The following is a 22,220-nucleotide window of genomic DNA, read 5'->3' on the forward strand; positions in this document are numbered from 1 at the left end:
TGTGCTTGGTGCTTTAAGTGACTCAGCTCCATTATGTTCACATGATCTCTGAGGGAGATAATACTCCCAGAATAGTCCCATCTTATCCTTTCACAGTCACTTTATCCCCGGTTTATAGATGAGGAAACTGAGGCCTAAAGACTCGGGAGAGCCTGCCCCGAGGTCACCAGTGCGGTCAGGATGTCTCCAAAGGCTATCCCGCTACTCTGGAATTCAGAGGCAAGGTCTCCTGGGAAAGCAGGATGGGGTCCGGAGATGGAGGGAATAGGCGACGAATGGGGATGGGGGAGCTGGGCCGGCAGCCCCCGTGCCCCGGCTGCCCTAACGTATCTCCACGTCACTCCCCCGCTGCAGGCCCTTCCTCGTGCTGCCGCCGCTGATGGAGTGGATCCGGGTGGCCGTAGCACACGCCGGCCACCGCCGCAGCTTCTCCATGGACAGCGACGACGTTCGCCAGGCGGCCCGGCTGCTGCTGCCAGGCGTGGACTGCGAGCCGCGCCAGCTCAGGTAGGGAGGGCGGGCAGGGCGCAGGGAGGGGGCGCCCTTCCCGGACACTCGCCCAGCTCGCTTCCGGGCGGAAGGAAGCCGCCAGCAGCCCGCGGAGCTTGGGACTCATTGCATCCACCCCTCCAGTCTGAGTCCTGCAGGGCGGTTTGCTCTGGTGGCGAGCAGACGTTGCCCTCGCCGAGATTGAGGCTGCGCTGGTTTAAATGACAGGCGTGGGCTTAACAATAAGCAAGCCCCACGAGCTCCAGGGATGGATGGAGGACAGCAGCAAGGCTATGGGGGAATGCCCGGATTCTTCAATTACAAGACGTCCTGTGCCTTGTTTCTTTCATATTCTTTCTATTCGTGATTTCTCTCTCTCTCTCCCTCCCTCTCTACCTCCCTTCCACTCCCTCCACAAGAAGTAAATTTTGGTCTTCCTGTCGTTTTGTAACAAAAGCTTGCAGAGTACAATTTCTGGCTAGGGAGGAGCACACCTCTTTTTTTCACGTGCTTGGGGATGGAGTGGCTCGCTGTCTATTTCTCATGCCTCTGTCTCCTCTCCAGGCAGGTGGGAATGGGGCATTGGCTGCTCGGGTACCCCATGCATGGCTGCTCATTTTCATCCAAAGCAAAAGAAATGAAACAACTCACTCAGCTAAGTCAAAACCTGACTCCAAATGTAAAAGGCACAGAAACTCCGAGGTGTGTGTGTGTGCTGTCCCGACTCCCTGCGCTGTTTGCCAGGTGGTCATTGTCCGTATTTTCAAATGCCCCCTACCCACATGATGAGAAACTGCCCTTCCTCTGAAGTTCATCTGGCCCGATCATGTGGCCAGGCTGCAGCAATTTTCCCTCTTCCAGGATCTGATTGGGGAGCTGCAAGGAAATAGAGGGTTTGTGGTATCAAACGTAGCCCATAGCAGCCCAGAGATACCCCTCAGCAAGGGGCTGATCCAAGCCATCATTGCAGGATTTATTGAATGCTGACCATATATTGGGCACTGTCCTAAGTGCTTTACACAGATAAACTAATATCTAATATTCCCCAAAACCTATGAAGCATGTACTATTATGTCCACGTTACAGATAAAGAAACTGAGACACAGATAGGTTAAGTAACATGCCCAAGGTCACAGGGACTAGTAAGTAGTGGAGCCAGGATATGAATTCAGGTAGCCCAGACCCCCCAGGCCCATAGTTTTAACGATTGAGTTGTACTATTCTAAGGTTTCTGTCTAGGCATTTTCTGGCTGTGCCACCATCCCTTACTCCTTATCACTTAGAATAACAGCAGATCTCAAGGAAAGGCCAGGGAGCTGCCATCTATTGAGCATTTATGTGCCATTTATCAATTGCAACAATAGATTTGTATTCATTACTTGTTTCCTTCAGTCCCTGAAGCATCCTCCTGAGTTTGGTGTAATCTTCCTGTTTTGCAGATTAGGAAGCTGTTGGTGGGACAGCTTGTTGGTGGAGGTGCCTGGGTTGAGATTCTTGTGGCACATACTCCAAAGCCCATCCTCTGCTCCCCAGACTCGCCTGCCTCCTGTTTCCTGGGTGTGGCACCCTATCTGCAGGCTCACTCCCATCACCCCTGCTCACTGCCCCAGCTCCAACCTGGGATAACCTTGAGATTCTAGCTTTCTTCCTTGCGGGAAGCCTGGGGCGGCTGGGTGGTGGGAAAAGTAAGATGTTTCTTTTACTCTTGCTGACAAAGTACTCCTTGTTTGTCATGCTCTCAAGAGACCCCACAGTTTACAGGTTAGGAAGCTGGGCTCCAGAGTCCCATTGCCTGGGTCCAAATCCCACCACATGGTTAATTAGCTGTGCAACCTTGGGCAAGCTAGTTAACCTCTCTGGACCTTCATTTCCCCACCCAAAACAGGGACTTCATAGCAGCTCCCTTTGGAGGTTGGTGCAGGCACAAAGCAGGGTTATGAACATGAAGCACCTATGCAGACAATGCCTGAAAGAAATAACTGCTCACGACGTGGTTGTTACGAGCTAGCATTGTCCCAGCCTCTGCTATCCCTGAACTAGTAATGGCGGCTCACACCTAGGTGTTGCTTTATAATTCTCACAGGCTTTTAACATGTGAGCCTCCAAACAAACACTGTTGTTACCCAGGAAAGTAGTGTTGTCCCATTTTACAGAGGAAAAAAATCAAGACCCCCAGCAGGATTAGGTAACTCTCCCAACATCACACAGGTAGGAAGTGACAGAGTTAGGCGCCGGATATGAAACCCAGACACCCAGAGACATAACCATGTTTTCTGGTCTCTCGCCCTAGTCCTAGTTTGAGATCTCAGCATGGCAGTCAGGCTGTGAGTGTGATATCCTGGCAGGCCAAAACGCACACATTGAGAGCAGGGAGAGAAAGAAGTCAGTTCCCTGTGAGTCTCTGGGCTATTTTTGGTCATTTATCTCTCAATTCTGGACTCATTTGTCTCTAGAAGAATGATTTGTGCATAGAAAATATATTAATTGATTGTTCCAGCTATATTTTCATTACGTCTAGAAATCGTTTTCAACGAAAAACAACTAAAATAGAGTCTTTCCTTAGCTTTCCTAAATAATAAGTGTAAGACGAGTTCCGTTAACTAGACTAAATTCAGTATGTGAAAGGAGGAATGAGTTGTTTTTTTAAAGTACCTATTTTTCAGTCTAGGCAACGTATAGGTACAGCTGTACAATCTCATTTAATGTGACATGCGGTAGGAATTACTGCCTTCAGTTTACGGGTAGCAGGATCAGAGAAGTTTTGTTTAGGCAGCCACCCTTACTCTGAGCCTTGCACTAACAGTCTTCATGGTGTGCTTTCCTCAACAACTGTGCAAGGCAGACTTTACTGTCCCATTTTACAAACAGGAAAGCTGAGGTTGCTTGAGGTTACGGAACTTATCCTAGGTCACACCGGCTACCGTGAGGCAGATGAGGTCTGGCATGATGCTTTGGCGAGTAGAGTTTAAAAATCTGTAGATAGTCTGCTTGTCTCTTTCCCCTCCCAGACATTCATCTTCGAAGTTGCCAGACAGGCTCCTCGGTCTGAGTCAGTCAGTGTGGAGTTCCCCTGTCCAAAACAGCCCTAGAAAAATTCAGGTAGTTGGGCGGCCGGACAAGTGCAGGAGCTTGGACCTCGGTGTGGGAGACTCGGGTGTCCGTGACCATTAGCACATATCACCTACCAGCTGGCTGAGGTTTCCTGGTGGGAGGCAGCTGGACACCAGCCAGGACAGAGCAACCAAAGTCAAGGATTCCCAGGCCTGGCACGCGTGCTGCCATTGATTTTCAGAGTGACCTTGGTCAGAAGCTGTGGGATTTCTGCTTTGGTCTGTATTTGGCTGCAGAGAAGCCTCACCATGGTGATCAGGTTTATTCAAGAGGAATACCATTTGATGCGGCTGCAATTTTGAAGGGGGAACCTATGTATTCTTCCTTAATTAAAGTATCAGACAATCTACCCCTGAGAAGTTCCCCCCCCCCTCTTTTTTTTTCTTTCTTTTTCCTGTCTTTTGGGCAATGGAATAAGGGACAGGACAAATGGTACCTCCTGGCAGGGTTTGTACGTTTTTCTTTTTTAATTGGTTTTGAAACATTTCAGAAATGCAAGGGATAAATACTGTTGTTTTCCCCATATTTGTAAGAGGCAGGTTTTCTGCTCCAAAGTGAGGCTGTGTTAAAATAATGGTAGTAAGGGGTGTTCCAAGTTCCTGTCTTAGCTGCTACACGGCACCTACCCATAGGATTTGGGGGTTGTTAGAACCATGAACTCGCTCTAGAAAATGGTTAATCTTTTTGCAGGTGTTTCTTAAATTCAAACCAGATTTTGAGCTCAAAGTGGATACGTTTTGGGGTGTAACGCACAAAGAGTTATCAGGATGGGACTCAGGAGCCCTGGGTCGTCATATGCTTTCCTTTGCTCTTTCGTTATATTTGTTGAGTACCTACTAAGTGCCAAACCCCACACCAGATGCTGTCATCTGGGTCTGCTGCTTTCTAGAGGTGACCTTGGGCAAGTCACTAGCCCTTCTCACAGGGCTGTTATCCTCGCCTATAAAGATGAGGGTGACAGCTGCTTCGTGGGCTGAGGAACATCACAGAGAGCCACGTGTGAATTTAGTGAATTGCACCACTGTTTGATCTGCTACTTTCCACCCGTCCCACATCTCCTGGACACCTTTTGAGGTTAACAGGTTTTGTTATTTGTACGCTGCAAGTCAAACTGGGTTCTAAGGTGAAGGCTGTGCCACAATAGTACCTGTCCTAAAATTCTGGCTCCTCTTACATAGCCCTATAATGACAGCTGAAAGTTCGGGTTCATTCACCAAACATGGATGAGGTGCTGATGGCCCACCAAGCCCTGTGTGGGGCACAGGGAGACCAAGTCAGGAAAGACCCAGCTGCTGCCCAGAAGGACCACAGCATCTAGTGCTGCTGAGTCAAGTAGGAGACAGGCCTTGTGCTGTTGGAGCTGCTGGCCCTTGTTCCTATAAATATCAGTGGCCTTTTAAGAAGATGATCACCCAGGTGACGGGAATTCCAGCCCTTGGTGTCAGAAGGCCAGATGCTCTCCATCCATTCTTTGCCTCATCTAGATGGATCCAGGTCTTCTTCTGGGCTTAGAGGAGACGGAGTCTCTGCTGGGCAGACACAGACAATAAACACTGGTGAACAAATGAGCAAGATCATTTCACAGAGTATGAGTTCTACAAAGAAAGTCAAAACAGGGTAGAGAGGAATTGAGGGAAGGACGGATCGATGGGCTGTCCAGAGAGCACCTCAGGACCTTGAAGGGGAGGGGACAGTGTTACTCTCCTGCTTTGGAGGCATGTGGGGTATCCTAGTCAGGAGTCTGGGAGAGACGGGCTGGGACATCTTGGGCTACATCTATGCCAGCCATTCCCTCAGTCATGTCCACATTGAGCCCTGAATTCAGACATGGGGCCTCCACGCTTTCTCCCGCAGGAGGGCACCTGCAGCGGTAGAACACCTGGGCCTGGGCATGGCTCTGTGGGGCCCTGGAATGCTCCCAGCCTCTCCCAGAGTCAGAACCACCCTTTCCTCTCCCTGTGAGTGCCCTTGTCCTTGCCTAGCTCTAGACAAATCCCACAGCTCCCCATAGCCTCCCTGGCGGGGCTGCCATGGAAGTGCAGCCACGGAATGCCAGCCCCTTCTTCACCTACAGCAGACATCAAATCCACACTGCAGGCCCCATGGCGACCCCGTGGGAGCTGCTGCTGCCCTTGCACTGATGTGAATGCATTATTGCCTCCTGGAAGACAGGAAACTGCCCTCTCCCTGATCCCAGGAGGGTCACTTTGGGGCTCAGCTATCCTCCCCTAACAGTGCCAGGGACAGGCCATGGAGCTGGCTCCAGGAGCTGAGCTGGCAAGGCAGCCCTGCACTCCATAGGCACATACCAAGCGCCTACTGTGTGGCTGACCTACTATGAGTTAGACTGGGATGGGACGATTAGGCAGAGGGGTCAAAGTCATTAGGGAAAAATCTGGTAAATGCTATAATAGGCAGTAAAGATCGAGGTCTGGGAGAGCTAGAAATGCATGAGATACTGTTTGATCTGAATCCTGAAGAATAAACAGATTTACCAGGTAGAGATGGGGAAGAGAGGAGAAGAAGAAGGAGGGCATTAGAAAAATAAATCCACACAGAAAGAACCACATATGCAGAGGCCTCAAGATGGGAACGTGTGTTGGGGGAAACAAGGATTTCAAATCAAGAGCAGAGGGTTCAGCCAGCAGGACTGTTGAGTGCCTCCTGTGGACCAGCCCCTGGCACCGAAAACTTGGCTAAATTCAGCCCGGGCAAGGTCTTTTATGCCATGCCAATGAATTTTGACTGTATCCTGTAGGAGATGATGATTATTATCACAGATTATTAAGCAGGGAAATGACATCCGATTTATATTGTAGGAAGAGGGGCTGGTGGTGGCCTGTACAATGGGCTCAGGAGGGCAGAGACAGGGGCCTGGAGCCAAGGAGCTTGAAAGAATCCAGGTGAGAGATGTGGACAGCTGGACTAAGGCAGAAGCGTGGGGACAGAGAGATGGCGAGCATGCTGGAGACACAGAGAAGGTAGAAGCAACAGGACTTGGTGACTAATGTGGGGGGTGATAGAGTGAAAAGTGTTAGAAAAGTCCCAGGTGGGCTGGGGGGAGTGGGGTATAGGGAGTTAGCGTTTCATGGATACATATAATTATGTATGTACATATGTTTAGGTTAAGGAGCACTGAATATATTTTACTACACTTTTTTTAAATGGCCCTGGTGTGTTATCAAGTGAAAAAGACCACACAGAATAGTGTATAAGGTGTCACCCTTGTGTGAAATATACACATGTGTATTTGCTGTCTATACTTATATCTCCGAAAGTGTAGATATGAAACTGATAACCAGTGTCAAATCTGAGGGGAATTGGAAAACTGGGTGTATCAGGTTCCTGGGGCTACCCTAACAAAGGACCACGGACTAAGTGGCTTAAAACAGCAGACATTTATTGTCTCCCAGTTCTGGAGGCTACAAGTCCAAAATCAAGGTGTCAGCAGGGCCATGCTCCCTCCAAAGTCTCTAGAGGAAGAGCCTTCTTTGCTTCTTCCAGCTTCTGGTGGCCCCAGGTGTTCCTTGGCTTGTGGCAGCATAACTCCGATCTCTGCCTCCTTTTTCACACAACTGTCTTCTCTCTGTGTCTCTGTCCAAATTTCCATCTTCTTATAAGGACACCAGTCACACTGGATTAAGACCTACCTTAATGACCTTGTCTTAACTTGATTACATCTACAAAGACCCTATTTCCAAATAAAATTGCATTCACAGGTACGGGAGGAAAGGTGGCTTAGAACTTCAACATACCTTTGTAGGGGATGTAATTGAACCCCACACTGGGGACAGAGATGGGAGGAAACTTACTTAACTGGTGGACTTTGTAGCATGTACACATGATACTGATTCCCCTTTACCAAATTTTTATGTTAAAAATCATCTCTAAGGTTTCTGTCTTGGGAGAGTATATAGCTAGGGATGCTTGTCACAAATACAGGACAAAGACAATGGGGGAGAAGTAATCACAGGTTCAGCTTTGAAAATGGGGAGTGCAAGATGCCGTCCCGCTTGGTTGACCATGGAAATGAGAGCATCCGTGTCAGGCTTCCCCGGCGGTGCAGAGTTGCCGGGGAATTAAGTGCTCACCCTATCATCTGATGAGAGAAGAAGCAGACCATAGTGGTTAGGAGGGCAGGCTTTAGAGCCCAACTGCCTGGGTTCAAATCCTGGCTCCACCACTTATTTCCTTAGGCAATTCACTCACCTGTCTAGACCTCAGTTTCTGTATATGTAAATCGGGGATGATAATATGCCCACCTGATAAGATTATGGGAAGGATGAAGTAAAATAATGTATGCAAACCATTTAGCACCAAGTAGCATGGAGACCCTGTAGCACACTTGTATCCGCTACCGCGACACACTCTCGTGTCATAATGCACATTATATATTAGTGATTATTCTTAGCCCCCACCCGCACTCCAAACCAAGAAGGTCAGCTCCTCTGGTTGCCAAAACAATAGCCTCAACTTCCTCTGAGAGAGAGGGGAAATAAACATCCTGAAGAGATGTGGTGGTATATCACAGGGGATATGGTCTGTAGGCCAGGCTGAGTCCAATGTGTGTTGGCCCTTCTGCCACAGCTGGTGACTCAGTCCCCACCCAGTGCAGGAAAAGAATCAACAGGGACTGACTGGCTTAGTGGTCACCATCCCCACCCCAGTGACTCTAGAGTTCCTCTGGATAACTCTGGTTTTATATTTTCTCTGAAGTATCAGATTCTCAAAACTGTCATTGGCTGGAGTCCATTTGAACCGTGTCCAAAGCAGCTGAATGTCCATCACCAGCTGTATTTGCAACCTTGGAGTCACTAGTGGGAAGATACAGGAGAAGAAAAGGAAGACGTGTAGTCAGCAAATATGGCCCCTGATGTCACATATGGTCTTGTCTCAAGTGAGCAGAGGTTAGGAGAGAAGTTACGGGGCCTAGGATATTCCAGAAGAAAGAGTGACAGCCTGGACTTTACCTCAGATAGTTGGCTTCATTCTCTCTTTAGGACTGGGGCAGAAATCAGTTTCCTTCATCATGGGGCCTACCACCAAGCCTGGCACATAGTGGGGCTCAATAAACACTTGTTGAATGAATGAATGGATGAATGAATGAATGAGGCAAAAGGCTATTACTAGGTGTGTTGCTGATACTGTAAGTAAACAGATTGAGACTTTTCCTGCACTAATTCAGATGCAAAAAGACTTCAACATGGAGACATTGGTAGGCAGGTAAGATTCAGATGTGGAACTCCGAATAGAGGTCTTCACCAAAGAGGCTTTTGGGGGAAATGCTGGCAAACAGGTGGCCTTTGAAGTCATGGGTGTGGATGAAATTGCCCAGGGAGGGACTGATGGAGACACATCATCATGAGGCAAAAGAAGAGTGGTCCCAGGTCAGAGAAAAGCCCAAAGAAAGTGAGGTGGCAGACGCCAAGGGAGCTTCAGATGGAGAGGGGTCACCAGAATCCAAGGCTGCCACTCCGGAGGAGAAGACGCAGACTGAAAGAAGGCCACCAGGCTTGGCAGTGAAGAGCCATCCGCCCTCTTCACAGCAGCAGTTTCAATAACCTCATGTGGGTGGAAACCAGATTGCAGGCGACAGACAGTTTGCCAACACTTGGAATTTGTTCTGAGCTTCCAAAGTGTTAAAAGCAAAACAGAAACACATTTGGTGCGTACAGCAACACAGAGAACTACAGCTTAAATGGCATTTGGGGCTCACTTCCAAATTAGGGCTTCCAATTCAGGCTGGCAGGCCGAGGGTATGTCATTTGCCATATGGGATTTGGCTTCCAGAAGAACAGGAATTTTTTTTTTTGGCCCACTCTTGAGTCTGTTAAATTTCTGCCCAACGTGCTATTTCCTCATCTGCCAACAAACCTCCCAAACACTAGTTAAAAATCTTAGCTACACAGGAACATTATCTTCCCTTAGCAATTAGTCAGGCAACCAGTACTTATTCCAAAGCCACGTACCTAGTACAAAGTACTTCCTACAAGCCGTGACAAAGGTACTTTGGGTAACAATAAAAGAGCAGGTCCCATCCTTCAAAAAGCTGTGGTTATCACAGTAAGTGAACTTAACCTTTCATCAGTTCATTAAACTACCCTATGGAAGGTTAAGGACCATCAGACTGAATGATCTTCAAAGTCCTTTCTAACTCTGAACATTATTCAATTTCTGGTCTAATGTTAGATGTACAAATGGTAATGACACTTCTACCTGTGGAGGAAACTGAGGCATGTAGAAGGTAAAGAAAATAAGGCTCTCAGTTCATGCCCTCTCCTGTATCTTACAAGGTGATAGAGGGAACTAAATCGAGAACCTGCATGGACCAGAACTATCCTGGGTGTTTCTTGTGCTCTGCTCCACTCATTTCTCCCCCAACCACATGAGTGGCTTCATTGTTCTCTTCACACCTAAGGAAACGGGGGCTCTGGGAAGTTAGGCGACCTGCCCATGGTCACATGTTGAATGTGCCCCATCTTGGATTTGAACCAGGTCTGTCTGACTCCAAAGCCCACGTTCTCTCTATTAGAAAGGTAGCTCCAAACAAAGAAGTCAACACTGGCAAATGTGAAAGTAACTTTTGAAAATGCCCAGGTTCATCTTGAAAGGCTCGGCCTCCAGCCTTAGCTCTTCTGAGAAATTTGGATGCCTGTCAGCCTCTTGTGTCAGTCAATCATTGTCACCGTTGTCCAGTGCCAAAGAGCCCTGTGAAGATTTCATGTAGAAGTATTCTGAGAAATATATGAAAGGATCTCAACCTCACTAGTAATCCTGGAAATGCAATCAAAACCACACCCAGTATGCATTTCATACCCATTAGATTGGCAAAAAAATTAAAGTCTGACAATATCAAGTTTGAGCAAAGATACAGAATAATGAGAACTCTTAAACACTACTGGAGGGGACTCTGAATCCTCTTTCAAGTAAACTTGAAAACACATAATTCTACTCTCAGGTCTATACCGTAGAGAAACTCTTCCATATGGAAATAAGGAGACATGTACCAAAATGTTCATAGATGCAGAGTTTGTAATCACAAAATAAATTAAAAGAAGAGAAATAAGCAGTCTGTCTACAGGAGAATAGATAAATAAATTATGGTATGTTTATACTTGGAGTACCAAGTAACAATGAAAATAAATGAACTAGATCTACAGGTTATTAAACAGCTAAACCTGGAAACATAATACTGTGGGGGAAAAAAAGCTAGTTGAGCCAGGATTTGTGTAGTATGCTACCATTGACATAAAGTTTACCAACATTCAAGACAGTCCATATATCATTAGGAATTCATAAAAGTAGTAAAAAGTATAAAGCATGCATAGGGATGATAAATGTCAAATTCAGGAGCAATGGTGATCTCAAAAAGATGGAAGAGCTGATGGAATCAGGAGGGGTATACAGAGGTCTTTGTATTTGTAATGCTTTATTTTTTCAGCTGGGTTGGGTAGTCAGCATGTAGGTGGTCACTGTATTCCTCTATATTTTACGTGTGCCTAAAATAACTCACTAACAATAAAAGTTACTTAGCTGGTGTTGGCTATAGCACATTCAGAAGACCAGTTCTAGGATATTAATAAGCATTAGTTAAAAAAAACCTGTTAAGTGGTTCAATACATTTGGGAAACCCTGGCTTAAATAAAATTAAATAGGCTTTTAAAAAATTTTTCTCAACACTTTTAACATCCTGTGTTTCTTATAAATCCCAAAGAGAAGGTTATCCTATTTAAATCTTTTACCAGAGATCAGGGGTCAGCAATTTACATCTGCCCGTCACTCATTTTTGTAAAGAAAGTTTTAGGGGAATGTAGCCACGCCCATTTGCTTAGTATTGTTTATGGCTGCTTTCACACTACAGTGGCAGGGTTGAGTAGTTATACAGAGACCATATGGCCCACAAAGCCTAAAATATTTACTAGTTGAACCTTTACAGAAAAAAATTTGCAGACCTGTCATAAAGCATTTCATAGAGCACAGACCTGGGAGTGTAACACTAGAACTTTGCCTTTACACCTCAAGAATTGGTATGTCTATTTATGAAAATTGTTGTAAAGAAGACTATCAGTTCTTTCTAGAATTTCTTGGAGGATGGTGTGTGCATTCATCTTTGAATTTCTAGCACCTAGCACAGTAACCCAGCATAGACTTAACACTTTCTGCATGTTTCACTGGATTGATTTAAATTTAAAAACCATTTGTGGAATGGATTAACTAGGCTAGGGATTCATTAGTTATAACAGACGTGCAGAATACCTGTGTCTTGAGTAAGATAGGAGTTTAAAATTCTCCCTCAAGTAACAATCCAGGCATAAGCAGTCCTGGGCTGTTATGGCAACTGCAGGTCAGGGACCCAGGCACCTTCCCTGTTGTTGCTCTGCCATTCCTTAGGTGATACTGTCCTCTGCGTGGTTGATATGGCCATCCCCACCCACCAGATCTATACCTATCTAGTGGGAGGAGGTAAAGTAGAAGGATAGGGCTTGCCCCAGAGATTATACACATCACTTCCTCCTCCCGATTGGTCAGTACTTAGTCATGTGGCCATGACTAGCTGCAAGGAAATCTGGGAATTGTAGTCTTTATCATGGGCAGCCACATAGCCAGCTAAAAATTCAGGTCCTACAATACAAAAAGGAGATGAAGCATTCTGGAGGACAACAACAAATCTTTGCCAAAAAGGCAAAGGGGTATACATTAACAGCTTGCCAAAATCAGAGGTGACTCCTTTCTCTAGAGACTTTGCCTTATTTTCAACTCTTTTGAAACAAGGCATGCTGCCGAAGTAAGAGATGTGTAATGGAGCTTCATTATTTTCTACTCAAAATAACATGACAATACATTCAGCTGTGAACACACTAGTTTCATTCTCCTGGGTGCTCGCATTTGATATAAATCTTTTTGCACATATTTGAACAGACCCAGATTTTCTATTGTGAGAGGAGGCAAACACAGTGGGTTTTACCATGAACTGGGCATTTACTCCTAAAGAGGAGAACGATTCCTGGCCCCTTGGTACTCTTGCAATGCAGAAAAGATTGGCCGGGAGGAGAATGTGGAATCACCCTTTCTTTATCTTATCTGAGGCAGGTTTAATGAGCTGGCTCTTTTCTGTATTTTAGTAGCAGCATTAAACAGCAAGTGGGCACAATTTTTGGACAAAGATTTCTCCTAGGAACTTTGCAAGCGTTGCATGCTCCATTTGCTTCTTTAATATAATTTTTTTTCTTAGAAAGGTGCATGGAGATCTTAGTGTGACTTGCTTCGGCACAAAAGTCTCAATTTGTTCATCTTTTTCCTACCCAAAAGAAAAAGAAAAACTCATCAATTGCGGGACTTGACGCCTATGAAAGGGAATTTGGCTTTCTTGGGAAAATGTGTTGAAGAGGGGGGTCGAGGGCCTGTATCCAAGTCAGGACTATGATTTGCCATTTCACAATTCATTTCTGAAGACACCATTTTATTGTCACGCTTACAGAACCCTGTAATGGGAACTGCTTGATATATAAGAGATGATACCAAAAAAAATTATTACCCTCCACCAGGGTTTTCAACCTCAGAACTAGTGATATTTTGGGCTGGATAACTTTTTGTTGAGGGGGGCTGTCCTGTGCACTGTAGGATGGTTAGTACCATCCCTCACCTCTACCTACTGGACACTAATAGCACCTCCCTAGTTGTGACAATCAAGTGTCACCAGACATTGCCAAATGTCCCCTGTGGGTGATAAAATCACCCCTGGCTGAGAGTCACTGACCTACACAAACCTAAAGGTCTCCATAGAGAGACTTGCTAAATGACTTTAGAAAAAGACATGGATTCTGCTCCTACATACATCTGTGACCTCTACGATTAGTTAACCCGTCTCAGGCTTCCAGCTTCCTGGTCTTAAGGTCGGGCATTGAGCCGAGCGCCCTCTCTCAGCACCGACATCCTGTGATTCTGCAAGTCACAAGCTGTTACATGGTACTTGTCTCTAGAATACAACTGGAAGGAAAGCAGGGTATGGGGGAGAGTATTGGAAGTGCGGGGCACGCCGTGCATGCAGATAAGAAAGCAGTGGGAAACTGTGCATATGGAGAGGGAAGCTGGCCTTGTTAGCTGGATGGTGAGAAAGTAGAAATGGTTGAGATGGAGAATTTTTCCAGGACAATTGCAAGAGGGCCTTGAATTTGAAGCCTGTGGATGGGAATTTCTATTTCTTTGGCACCCAGCCCAGTACTCGGCATCTAGTAGTTACCCAGGCAGCCGTTGAATAGAATTTATGCGAACATGGAAGGCCTTTGGTAGCACAGAGAGGCCGTGGTGTCCTGCGGTGGTAAGAGCAGAGGTCCACCAGCAGCCTGCCTGCTTCAAATCTTAGTTCTGCTACTCGTAGTCTGCGTGACCTGGGGCAAGTACTGCAGTTTCCTCGCCTGAAAGATGAAGATAAATTTTCTATGGTCAAAGTGAGGATTACATAAGATCATAGATGTGAATGTGTGTGTATGTGTGTAATACTCATTCACAGATATGTGTAGGTTTTATACATGCGTGTATGTATATGTACAATTAGAATAGTTCCTGGCACACAATAAATACTATATGTGTTTGCGGCTGTTATTATTACTATTATTATTATCATTATTATTATTGAACCCATGAAATATTTTGAGTATGGAAGCTCTCAGTGTGCCTAACAAACTGTTTGACTTATGGTCAGAATGGCAGCTTTTTCCAATTTCCTAATTCTGGGAAAGGTAGTCTGTATCTGAACAGCCATATGCCCAGTCAAAACTTTGTAAGGGCAGGCGATTCTGCATCACTATAAGGAGGAAGTGGAGAATGGACGCTGGGGGGACAGTTTGCACTCGTTGCCACACATTTCTTTCCCAAATGATCCTCTTGGTAATAACTATTTGTATGAAATAAGAGCAAAAAAAAAAACAGAGAAGCTAAAATGTTGAGATAGAGGAAGGGAGAAAAGCTATTGCATCGTAAAGAATGGCACTTGAGCCCCAGAAAACGTGATAAGCTCAGAGAATGTCCATGCTTGGAGGCGCCCAAGAGTTTGACTAGCCCAACACCCCATTTTATAGACAAGGAAACTCAGGCTGTCAGTGGAAAGGTGACTTATCCATGGTCACACAGCTAATGACTTAAAACCACTGGCCCTACTCCTGCTTTACCAGTTGCTTTCAGAACTGTTCTGTAAGCCCCTGTTCTGGAGGGTTCCTTTCCTGGCTCAGTCTGGACATGGCCTCAGAATCCTCCTTAACACCATACTGCCATCAGCCAGACCAGCGAATCCGAGTTTGCCCAAGATGACCCCTGTTTTCCATCCCTGGTTTAGGTGTTGTTTCACAGCCAATACATTACCCCAAGTTCCCTAAGAGGTACGGGGGTGTTGACTGCCTGTAATGTCTGTCCTGCATTTCAGGTGGCTGACTTAGCTCCACATCTTCTAGACAGTCTTCGTCTATGTCAGCATCACGTATCCCACATGCTCTAGGTTCGTGTTCATATTCAAACAGTGCCTCCAGCCCAACAAGAATAGATTCATATGCAACCATCTCATTCCTTACAAAAACCTTAACACAGAGGTACTGCTCTCCCATTTTGTAAACGAGGAAGCAGAAGCCTAGAGAAAGATGGGGAGACTTGCCCAAGATTGTACTGCAAGGAAATAGGCTGTGTTGGCATATACTTGAACACCAATAGTTTTTCCTGCCGCCCTTGGGTGAGGATCCAGATAAATGGAGTCAGCCTTGTCGTCTGCTCCTGGATATCATAAATCTCTCTGGTGTGCCCGCAGAGAGATAAGAGAGGCCAGCATCTTGATCCTTAATTATTATTTTGTGTTAGTGTTGTGTTTTCATTTTTCTCCCCGAGGCACATGCATTTTCAATTATGTAGTCACCTATATAGCCAGTTTGCTCAATGTCTTTCTCCGTGACAGCCTGGGAGGGGAGGGCCCATGTCTGGCTCACTGGCTGCTGCATCCCAGCACCTCACCCAGTGCCTGGCCTGTAGCTGGCGCTCAGAGAATGCGTGTGTGGGAATGCATGAACCATGGCACTTCCCTTAGCCTCCGAGCTTCTCCGGGGCAGAAATCTCATCCGGTTGGCCTCTCTGTGTCCCCAGTGTGTGGCACATAGCAGGCATTTGATAACGTTGGGTTCTGTGGAATTGGGCTGGAACAGAGTGTGGGAATACACACAAATCCAAGTTTTCCTTAAGCCTGGTCTTTGAGATGAGACAGGTCTGGGTTAAATGGAGGGAGAAGGAGCCCAGTGAGTTTAGGGCAACATATGTCACTCCTCTCGGGCTCTGTTTCCTCATCTGTGAAATGGGGATGCTGAAACCTGCCTTTTGGGCTTCCGATGAGGGTTTAAACAAGATATGAGCATAGGCTCAGGACTCAATGCCAGCCCCACCGCCTATGAGCTGTGTGATCTTAGGCCGGTGACATAACCTCCATGCCTCAGGTTTTTCATCTGTAAAATGAAGAGGACAGGGCCTGGTCCATGGGGTAATTTGGGGGATGAAGTGGCCTGTTACATGGGAAGTGCTTGGCACATGGAAAGCTATCTAAGTATAAATTATTATTATGATTATAACGATAGTGTGTTAGGAAAACTGTAAATACTCCTATTTCTCTGATTATCACTAACATCTGTTCCACTGGCCTTGGGGAGCCATACTGTAAACCACATCATGGGTCCGTGGGGCCCGGGTAGCAGAGTGGGGCCGCTCCCTCGCCTGGTCATCCCCACGACAGTCCTGCAATGGTGGGCTGGGGCACCTTCCTGGTGAGTAGGGCAAAGCGGCCCCTCCCCTCACACGGCCCCCCAGGCTGACCCCAGGTTCCTGCCTCTCAGAGAGGCTCTGACCCACGTTACCAGCCTGCTGGTAAGACCCGCATGAATGAGAACAGAAACCTGAGGAGAGAGCAGTAAGGAGCCATGGACAACAGCAGAGCTGTCACAGGGCCCAGCAAGCAGAGGACACAGGGAGGGCTCGGCTCAGAGGGGCCAGGCGCCAGAACAGATTGGGGGCAAGGAGAGGCCCTCAGGGACTGGAGGATTGTGTGGTTGGAGGATGGGGGGAGGGTGGGACTTCCAGATGAACTGATTACATCCCTGAGAAGAGGACCTACAATTAGAAGATAATGGTATAGTAATGAATATGCATTTCATGCACTGGGCAATTAGTATCACACACTGTGCTGAGTGGTTCAAATATATTATCCCCTTTAATCCTCATCACAGATACAGACGGTACTGCTCTTCTCGTCCCTGTCTTAAAGACGGGGAAACAAACAGAGGCTTAGAGAGGTTAAGTTACCTGTCCCAGGTAGCAAGTCAGAAGCCAAATGGGGATGTGAACTCTGGTCTTGGCCTGATTTCAAGACCAGGGGCTCTGCCTGCTCCAGGGTGCACAGGCTTTGTGTCAGACTCTCAGACCTCAGCCTCAGTTTCCTTGCCAATCGAATGGAAATAACAGCAGCTCCTTCGAGGAGAGGATCACTTGAAGTGGTGGGATCTGAGTACATAGCACAGTGTCTATGAGCATGCAATAAAGGGTAGCTTTTTTTATTACTGCAGAGGAAGGTCATGGTGGGGGAACTGTTTATGCCTCTTGGGCTACAGATCCCAGAGTCATGCATGAGGAATCCCTTTGGAAGCCCGGAAATCGCCAGTGCATCACTAAGAACTGGGTGGTACAGAGTCGTCAGTGGGACTGCCTCGGTTCAAATCCTGACTCCTACTTATTAGCTGTGTGACAATGAGCAAGTTAATTAACCTCTCTGTACCCCATGTTCCTCATCTGTACAACAGGTTAATAATATTAATGACTTTCTCATAGGGGTGATCATGAGAATTAAATAAGTTAATATTTATAAAAAGCTTATATGTAATATGCCTGGTATATGGTAAGTGCTAAGTATTTGTTCAACAAGTAAAACGTGTAATATTAGTGTTTCTATTATATACGTCAGAAAAATAAATGAGGTTAAGGACCCCGTGCAGACTTTCCCAGTTAGTGAGGGCAGAGCCAAGCGATGAACCCAGGCATTCTGGCTTCCGAGCCCACGCCCTCAGGATGAGCTTCCCGGAGTTATACTGGAGTGAGCACTCAGGGAACCTGGGAGCTGCCAGTTTCCTCTAGCACCGGTGCGTCCAGGTTGGTCCTGGGGGTGGAGGAGGAAAGAGGCGTGGAATCCTGGCTGCACGGGCCTCCAGCACCCTGAGCAGCTTCATTTTTTTCCTTGTTGAACTGTTCCAGAAACTGCTCTCATCAACAGTGACTCCCTTTCCCCCTCCCTTCCCAACCTGTGTCATCACTTAATTTGTTGAAAAACCATGCTGGACAGGACAGCAGCCCTTCTGGGGCCCAGGGTTTCCCCACTGGGAAAAGACCTGCCTTTGTCCTGGTGGAGTTGGTTAGATACAGTAGCTAATTGGAGACCTTACGAGGCACTTTTGCTGTAATGTTCTTTAGTCTCTGTGTCTCTGTATTTGCATCTGCCAAATGGGGTGTATTCTCTCCAAACAGTCTGCACCTTGCTTTGTAATTTATAGTAATGATTATGAGATGAAATCTCTAACGTTTAGCAAGAGCTGTGTGCCAAGCTCTGTACTTTTCTAAGCACCGTGCATGGATTATCTCATTTAATCCTCACCCAAACTCCTAGGAGGAAGGTATTATGACTAAACTCATTTTACAGATGAGAAAACTGAACAACAAAGAGGTTAAGTAACTTGCCCCAAGATCACACAGCTGCTAAATAGCAGAGCTGGGAACCAGAGACCCTGCTCATAACTTCTATGCTAGCTTTAAAAATTAGTAAATGAATAAACTGTGTCTGAGGCCTCACCACCTTTCATTTGTCACTCAGAGAGCATCAAGAGATCAGCAGAATGCATCCGCTCCCCCCTCCACACCACTCCTTGCTGTGCTGAGGCCTGTAAGCCTCCTGGAATACATCTTTCTGAAGTCACATTCCTGAAGTGATGGAAGCTATTGAGCTAGTCTGTTGGGGCTGGGGCCCTTGAGAAATCAGAGAAATTGACCGCTTTGGTAGCTGACCTCTTAACTTGAATTGATCCGATTTTTTATGGCATCACTGAAAGCTACTCGAAGGGAAAACCACAAACTTGATCACCTTCTGATGAAGCCCCAGCTGGCCGGCTTAATAGATTTCTGCATAGATAAGTCCTGCACTTAGAAGGGAACACCGATTTGTCAGGCCGTTGGGGATCTGTTGGTCTTCAGTGGCAGATCCTTCAGAGACTTTTCAGACAGAGGAAATGGAGCTCTGAGTCATCTTTACAGGAATGCTGCAGGAATTAAGATTTTGCAGAGTTTAGTTTGCTATCAAACCCGGTTAAACAGAAAGCCATGTTTCCTAGACCTTTATGAGAGATGTTTCTTACCTGCTGTACTTACCTCCCTGCTGGTCTGCCTTGGCTGGTAAAATTCAGTGAGTAGAACCATTACTTACTTTGTGTGACCGAGGGATTCTTGATAAACAGATGTTTCTTGGGGCTTCCAGAATGAACGCTTTGCAGTTCATGGCTCACCTGTCAGTTAATACGTGTGCTTCGGGCATACGAGATAGGCATAATAAGACAGATATGGCCCTGCCGCCAAGGAGGCTGACATTCTTGTGGGAGAAGAAAACGTTAAAAAGTAAAACCAAATAAATAAAATAGTCACAGATGGGAAAAGGTGCTAACAAGGGGAACGATGATATTGGCCTAGAGATGGGGCGTGTAAAGGCGAAGAGCATACCCTGGTCAGAGAAGGAAGGCCTCCTTTGGAGGTGATGTGCAAACTCATACTTGAGGTGTGAGAAGGAGCCAGCCCTGCAAAGAGCCAGGGGAAGGGCATTTAAAGAGAGGGAACAGCAGGAGTAAAGTCCTCAAGGCGGGAAAGACCTTGGCCTGTTGAAGGAACGGAAGAGGGGAGTTACTAGTGCAGAGTGAAGGAGGAAGGGAAGGGTTGGAGAGCTGGGCATGTGTAGGGAGCTGGAGCCTATTCTTAATATATGGAAAGGCACTGAAAGGTTTTAAGCAGGGGCATCACAGGGTCCTATTTACCTTTTAAGCCCACTCTTCCCTTGAGTAACAGATTGGTTTGGATGAAGAGAAAAATGACAGCAGGAAGACCTGTTAGAAGGCTACTGCAATAACCTAGGCCAAAAAAGATGCTGGAGTTTGGAACCAGGTACTGGACGATGCAGGTAGAGAGAAGTGGATGGATTTGGAATTGGGGATTCGGAGGGCAGAATCAACAGCTGGTGGAATGGATATGGGCGTGAGAGAAGGTTCTGGCCTAAGCAACTGGGTTAACAGTGGTGCCAATTATGGAGATGAGGTGACTGGGGGACATGTTTAGAGGGTGAGAAGTAAATATGTTAATAAAAAGTTCCATTTGGGACATATTAAATTTGAGGGTCTGGGAGACATCCAAAAGATGTACTCAGGTAGGCAGTTGCATATGTGGGCACGCTGGTTAGATGGAGAAGTGCCAGGTCCTGCTGAGAGGGGTCTGGCCGGGGGGGGATCAGATGCCCTGGGGGGAATCCTGGCTCACTGCTTACTAGCTCTGTGCCTTGGGCAGTGTCCTCATCTCCAGAATGGGGCTCCTATCACACCTTCATCATGGGCTTTTGAAGGTCGTATGATGGAAAGAGCTTAGATTTCAATAGTAAGTATTCAGTAAATGTCAACTTCCTATAATAACAATTATTAACGTCAGCATCTTAGCTACAGTAATTTTCTTGCCATTTGTCTCTTTCTAATTAAAGTCAAGGGCATCTGTAGCTGGTAAACACTTCTAATGTTCTTGGAATTACCAGGTTAGCAGCCCGGGAGCTCATTGGACATGGATGGGGTGGGGTTTGTGTCTCTCCTCTTAGCACCCTTCTGTGTTGCCCACACATACCGTGTTTCCCCGAAAATAAGACAGCCGGACAATCAGCTCTAATGCATCTTTTGGAGTAAAAATTAATATAAGACCCGGTCTTACTTTACTATAAGACTGGGTATAATATAATATATAATATAATATAATATAATATAATATAATATAATATAATATAATATAATATAATATAATATAATATAATATAATACTGGGTCTTATATTAATTTTTGCTCCAAAAGACGCATTAGAGTTGGTTGTCCAGCTAGGTCTATTTTCGGGGAAACATGGTAGTAGGTAACATTTACCCAGTCATGTGGCATTCACTTGACTCCAGAAAAAAATTGCTTGTTTGAGAGAATCAGTCAAGCATTGAGGATAGCAGACAGGAAAGAGGAAATTGGAAAGTCTGTGAAAATGATAGTTCACAGCATCTTTGTTCCCAAGAAGGAGGCTCTTGATTTCAGAGCACCCTCTTCCAGAATTAGATAGTGGTCTGTGAGAAGAAAAGTTTTCCTTACAATTATTCAAATCTGATACCTCCCTGAGGTTTGCACATACCCCCAGTCAAGGCTCTAGACACTTCAGTGCAACATGTGCAGACCCCTTTCTTTTCCTCTCCAGAAGCCTTTGTGAGGTATGCCCCAGGACCTGCCCTGCTGCTGTCATCCCCTGCTCTTTGTCCTGTTCATTGGCCTGAAGCTTTTTCCTTAACCATTTTTAGGGAACATAGATCCTTTACATGAAGCCTGCTGCCACTCCAATGGAGCTAGGTGCTGTCTACACTTCCCTGGGCTCCATGGTCTCTTCTTGTGTGCTTTTCGGATCATGCCAAGTGGCTCTGCCCTTTCTCAGATTTAAAAAAAAAAACGTTCAATTTCAAATAAACAGTTAAACATTAGTGTAAGTTTGTCCCATGCAATATCTGCTAAATCTGTAGCCTTATCTATGAGTCCCAACTCCAAAGCCCCATGAACTGGGCCCTCTGGCACACCCCATCCTGTGCCCCAGAAGTTCACACCTGGGATGCTGATGCCATGGTCTAAAGCCAGGCCAGAGTCCTTGAGCCCTCGCCCAGCTCCAAGGGGTCGTCTTGGCTCCTCCACCTGCCCTGAAAAGGTCGTAATCCTGAAGTCCAGGGACCTGGTCAACTTTGGGCCCCTAAATGCCTTTCTTAGTTCCTCCCAGGGCTCTCATACATACAGGCACTTGGAGCCGGGCCTGACACACAGTTCCGGGAGCATGTGTACAGATCAGACGCCCTGTCAACACCAAGCTTCAGGTCTCTTTCTCTGGACTCTATCTTCGCTGCATCAGCTCCCCCTGGTGGCCAGAAGCAAACTCCTAGAGTCTCCTGTGGGGAGCCCTAATATCTCCTACCACTGAGTTCCTATTTCAGGATAGCCTTGGGCCCAAGGCTCCTCTGTTAGCAGAGTTAAATGATACATCAGGAGCCCAAAGAAGGGTCAAGTGCACACCCATCCCACTCACTTCCTGTGGCTCTATTTGTGGTTCACCCCTCAAGTCCTGTCCCCACATCACAGCCCTATTGATGAGCAGGACTCTTTGTGCCATCAACGTCCTGAAACAATAGCCCCTCTCATTTCCTCCAAGAATAAAAAAGAAGGTAGTCCCCCACACACCTACTCCTTCCTTATGCCACAAAGTGGGTTAGTTAGAAGCAGGAATGGAACCAGGAATTCTGAACA

General features: G+C 46.4%; 1 protein-coding gene across 5 annotated transcripts in view; it reads left to right on the forward strand.

The window, feature by feature from the left end:
- The window catches only part of ABTB3 (ankyrin repeat and BTB domain containing 3), a 278,504-nt gene that overhangs the window by 214,558 nt on the left and 41,726 nt on the right, over positions 1–22,220 (forward strand). For 4 of the 5 annotated variants that reach the window (XM_074326264.1, XM_074326262.1, XM_074326263.1 and 1 more), the window contains exon 4: positions 355–507. In XM_074326264.1, coding sequence (XP_074182365.1) covers positions 355–507 — 153 coding nt within the window. Of the gene's footprint in view, positions 1–80; positions 220–354; positions 508–22,220 lie in introns of those variants that run through there. The other variant, XM_074326265.1, reaches the window with a different exon arrangement.

The sequence above is a fragment of the Rhinolophus sinicus genome, linkage group LG02 (assembly GCF_036562045.2).
Source record: "Rhinolophus sinicus isolate RSC01 linkage group LG02, ASM3656204v1, whole genome shotgun sequence".
NCBI lineage: Eukaryota > Metazoa > Chordata > Mammalia > Chiroptera > Rhinolophidae > Rhinolophus > Rhinolophus sinicus.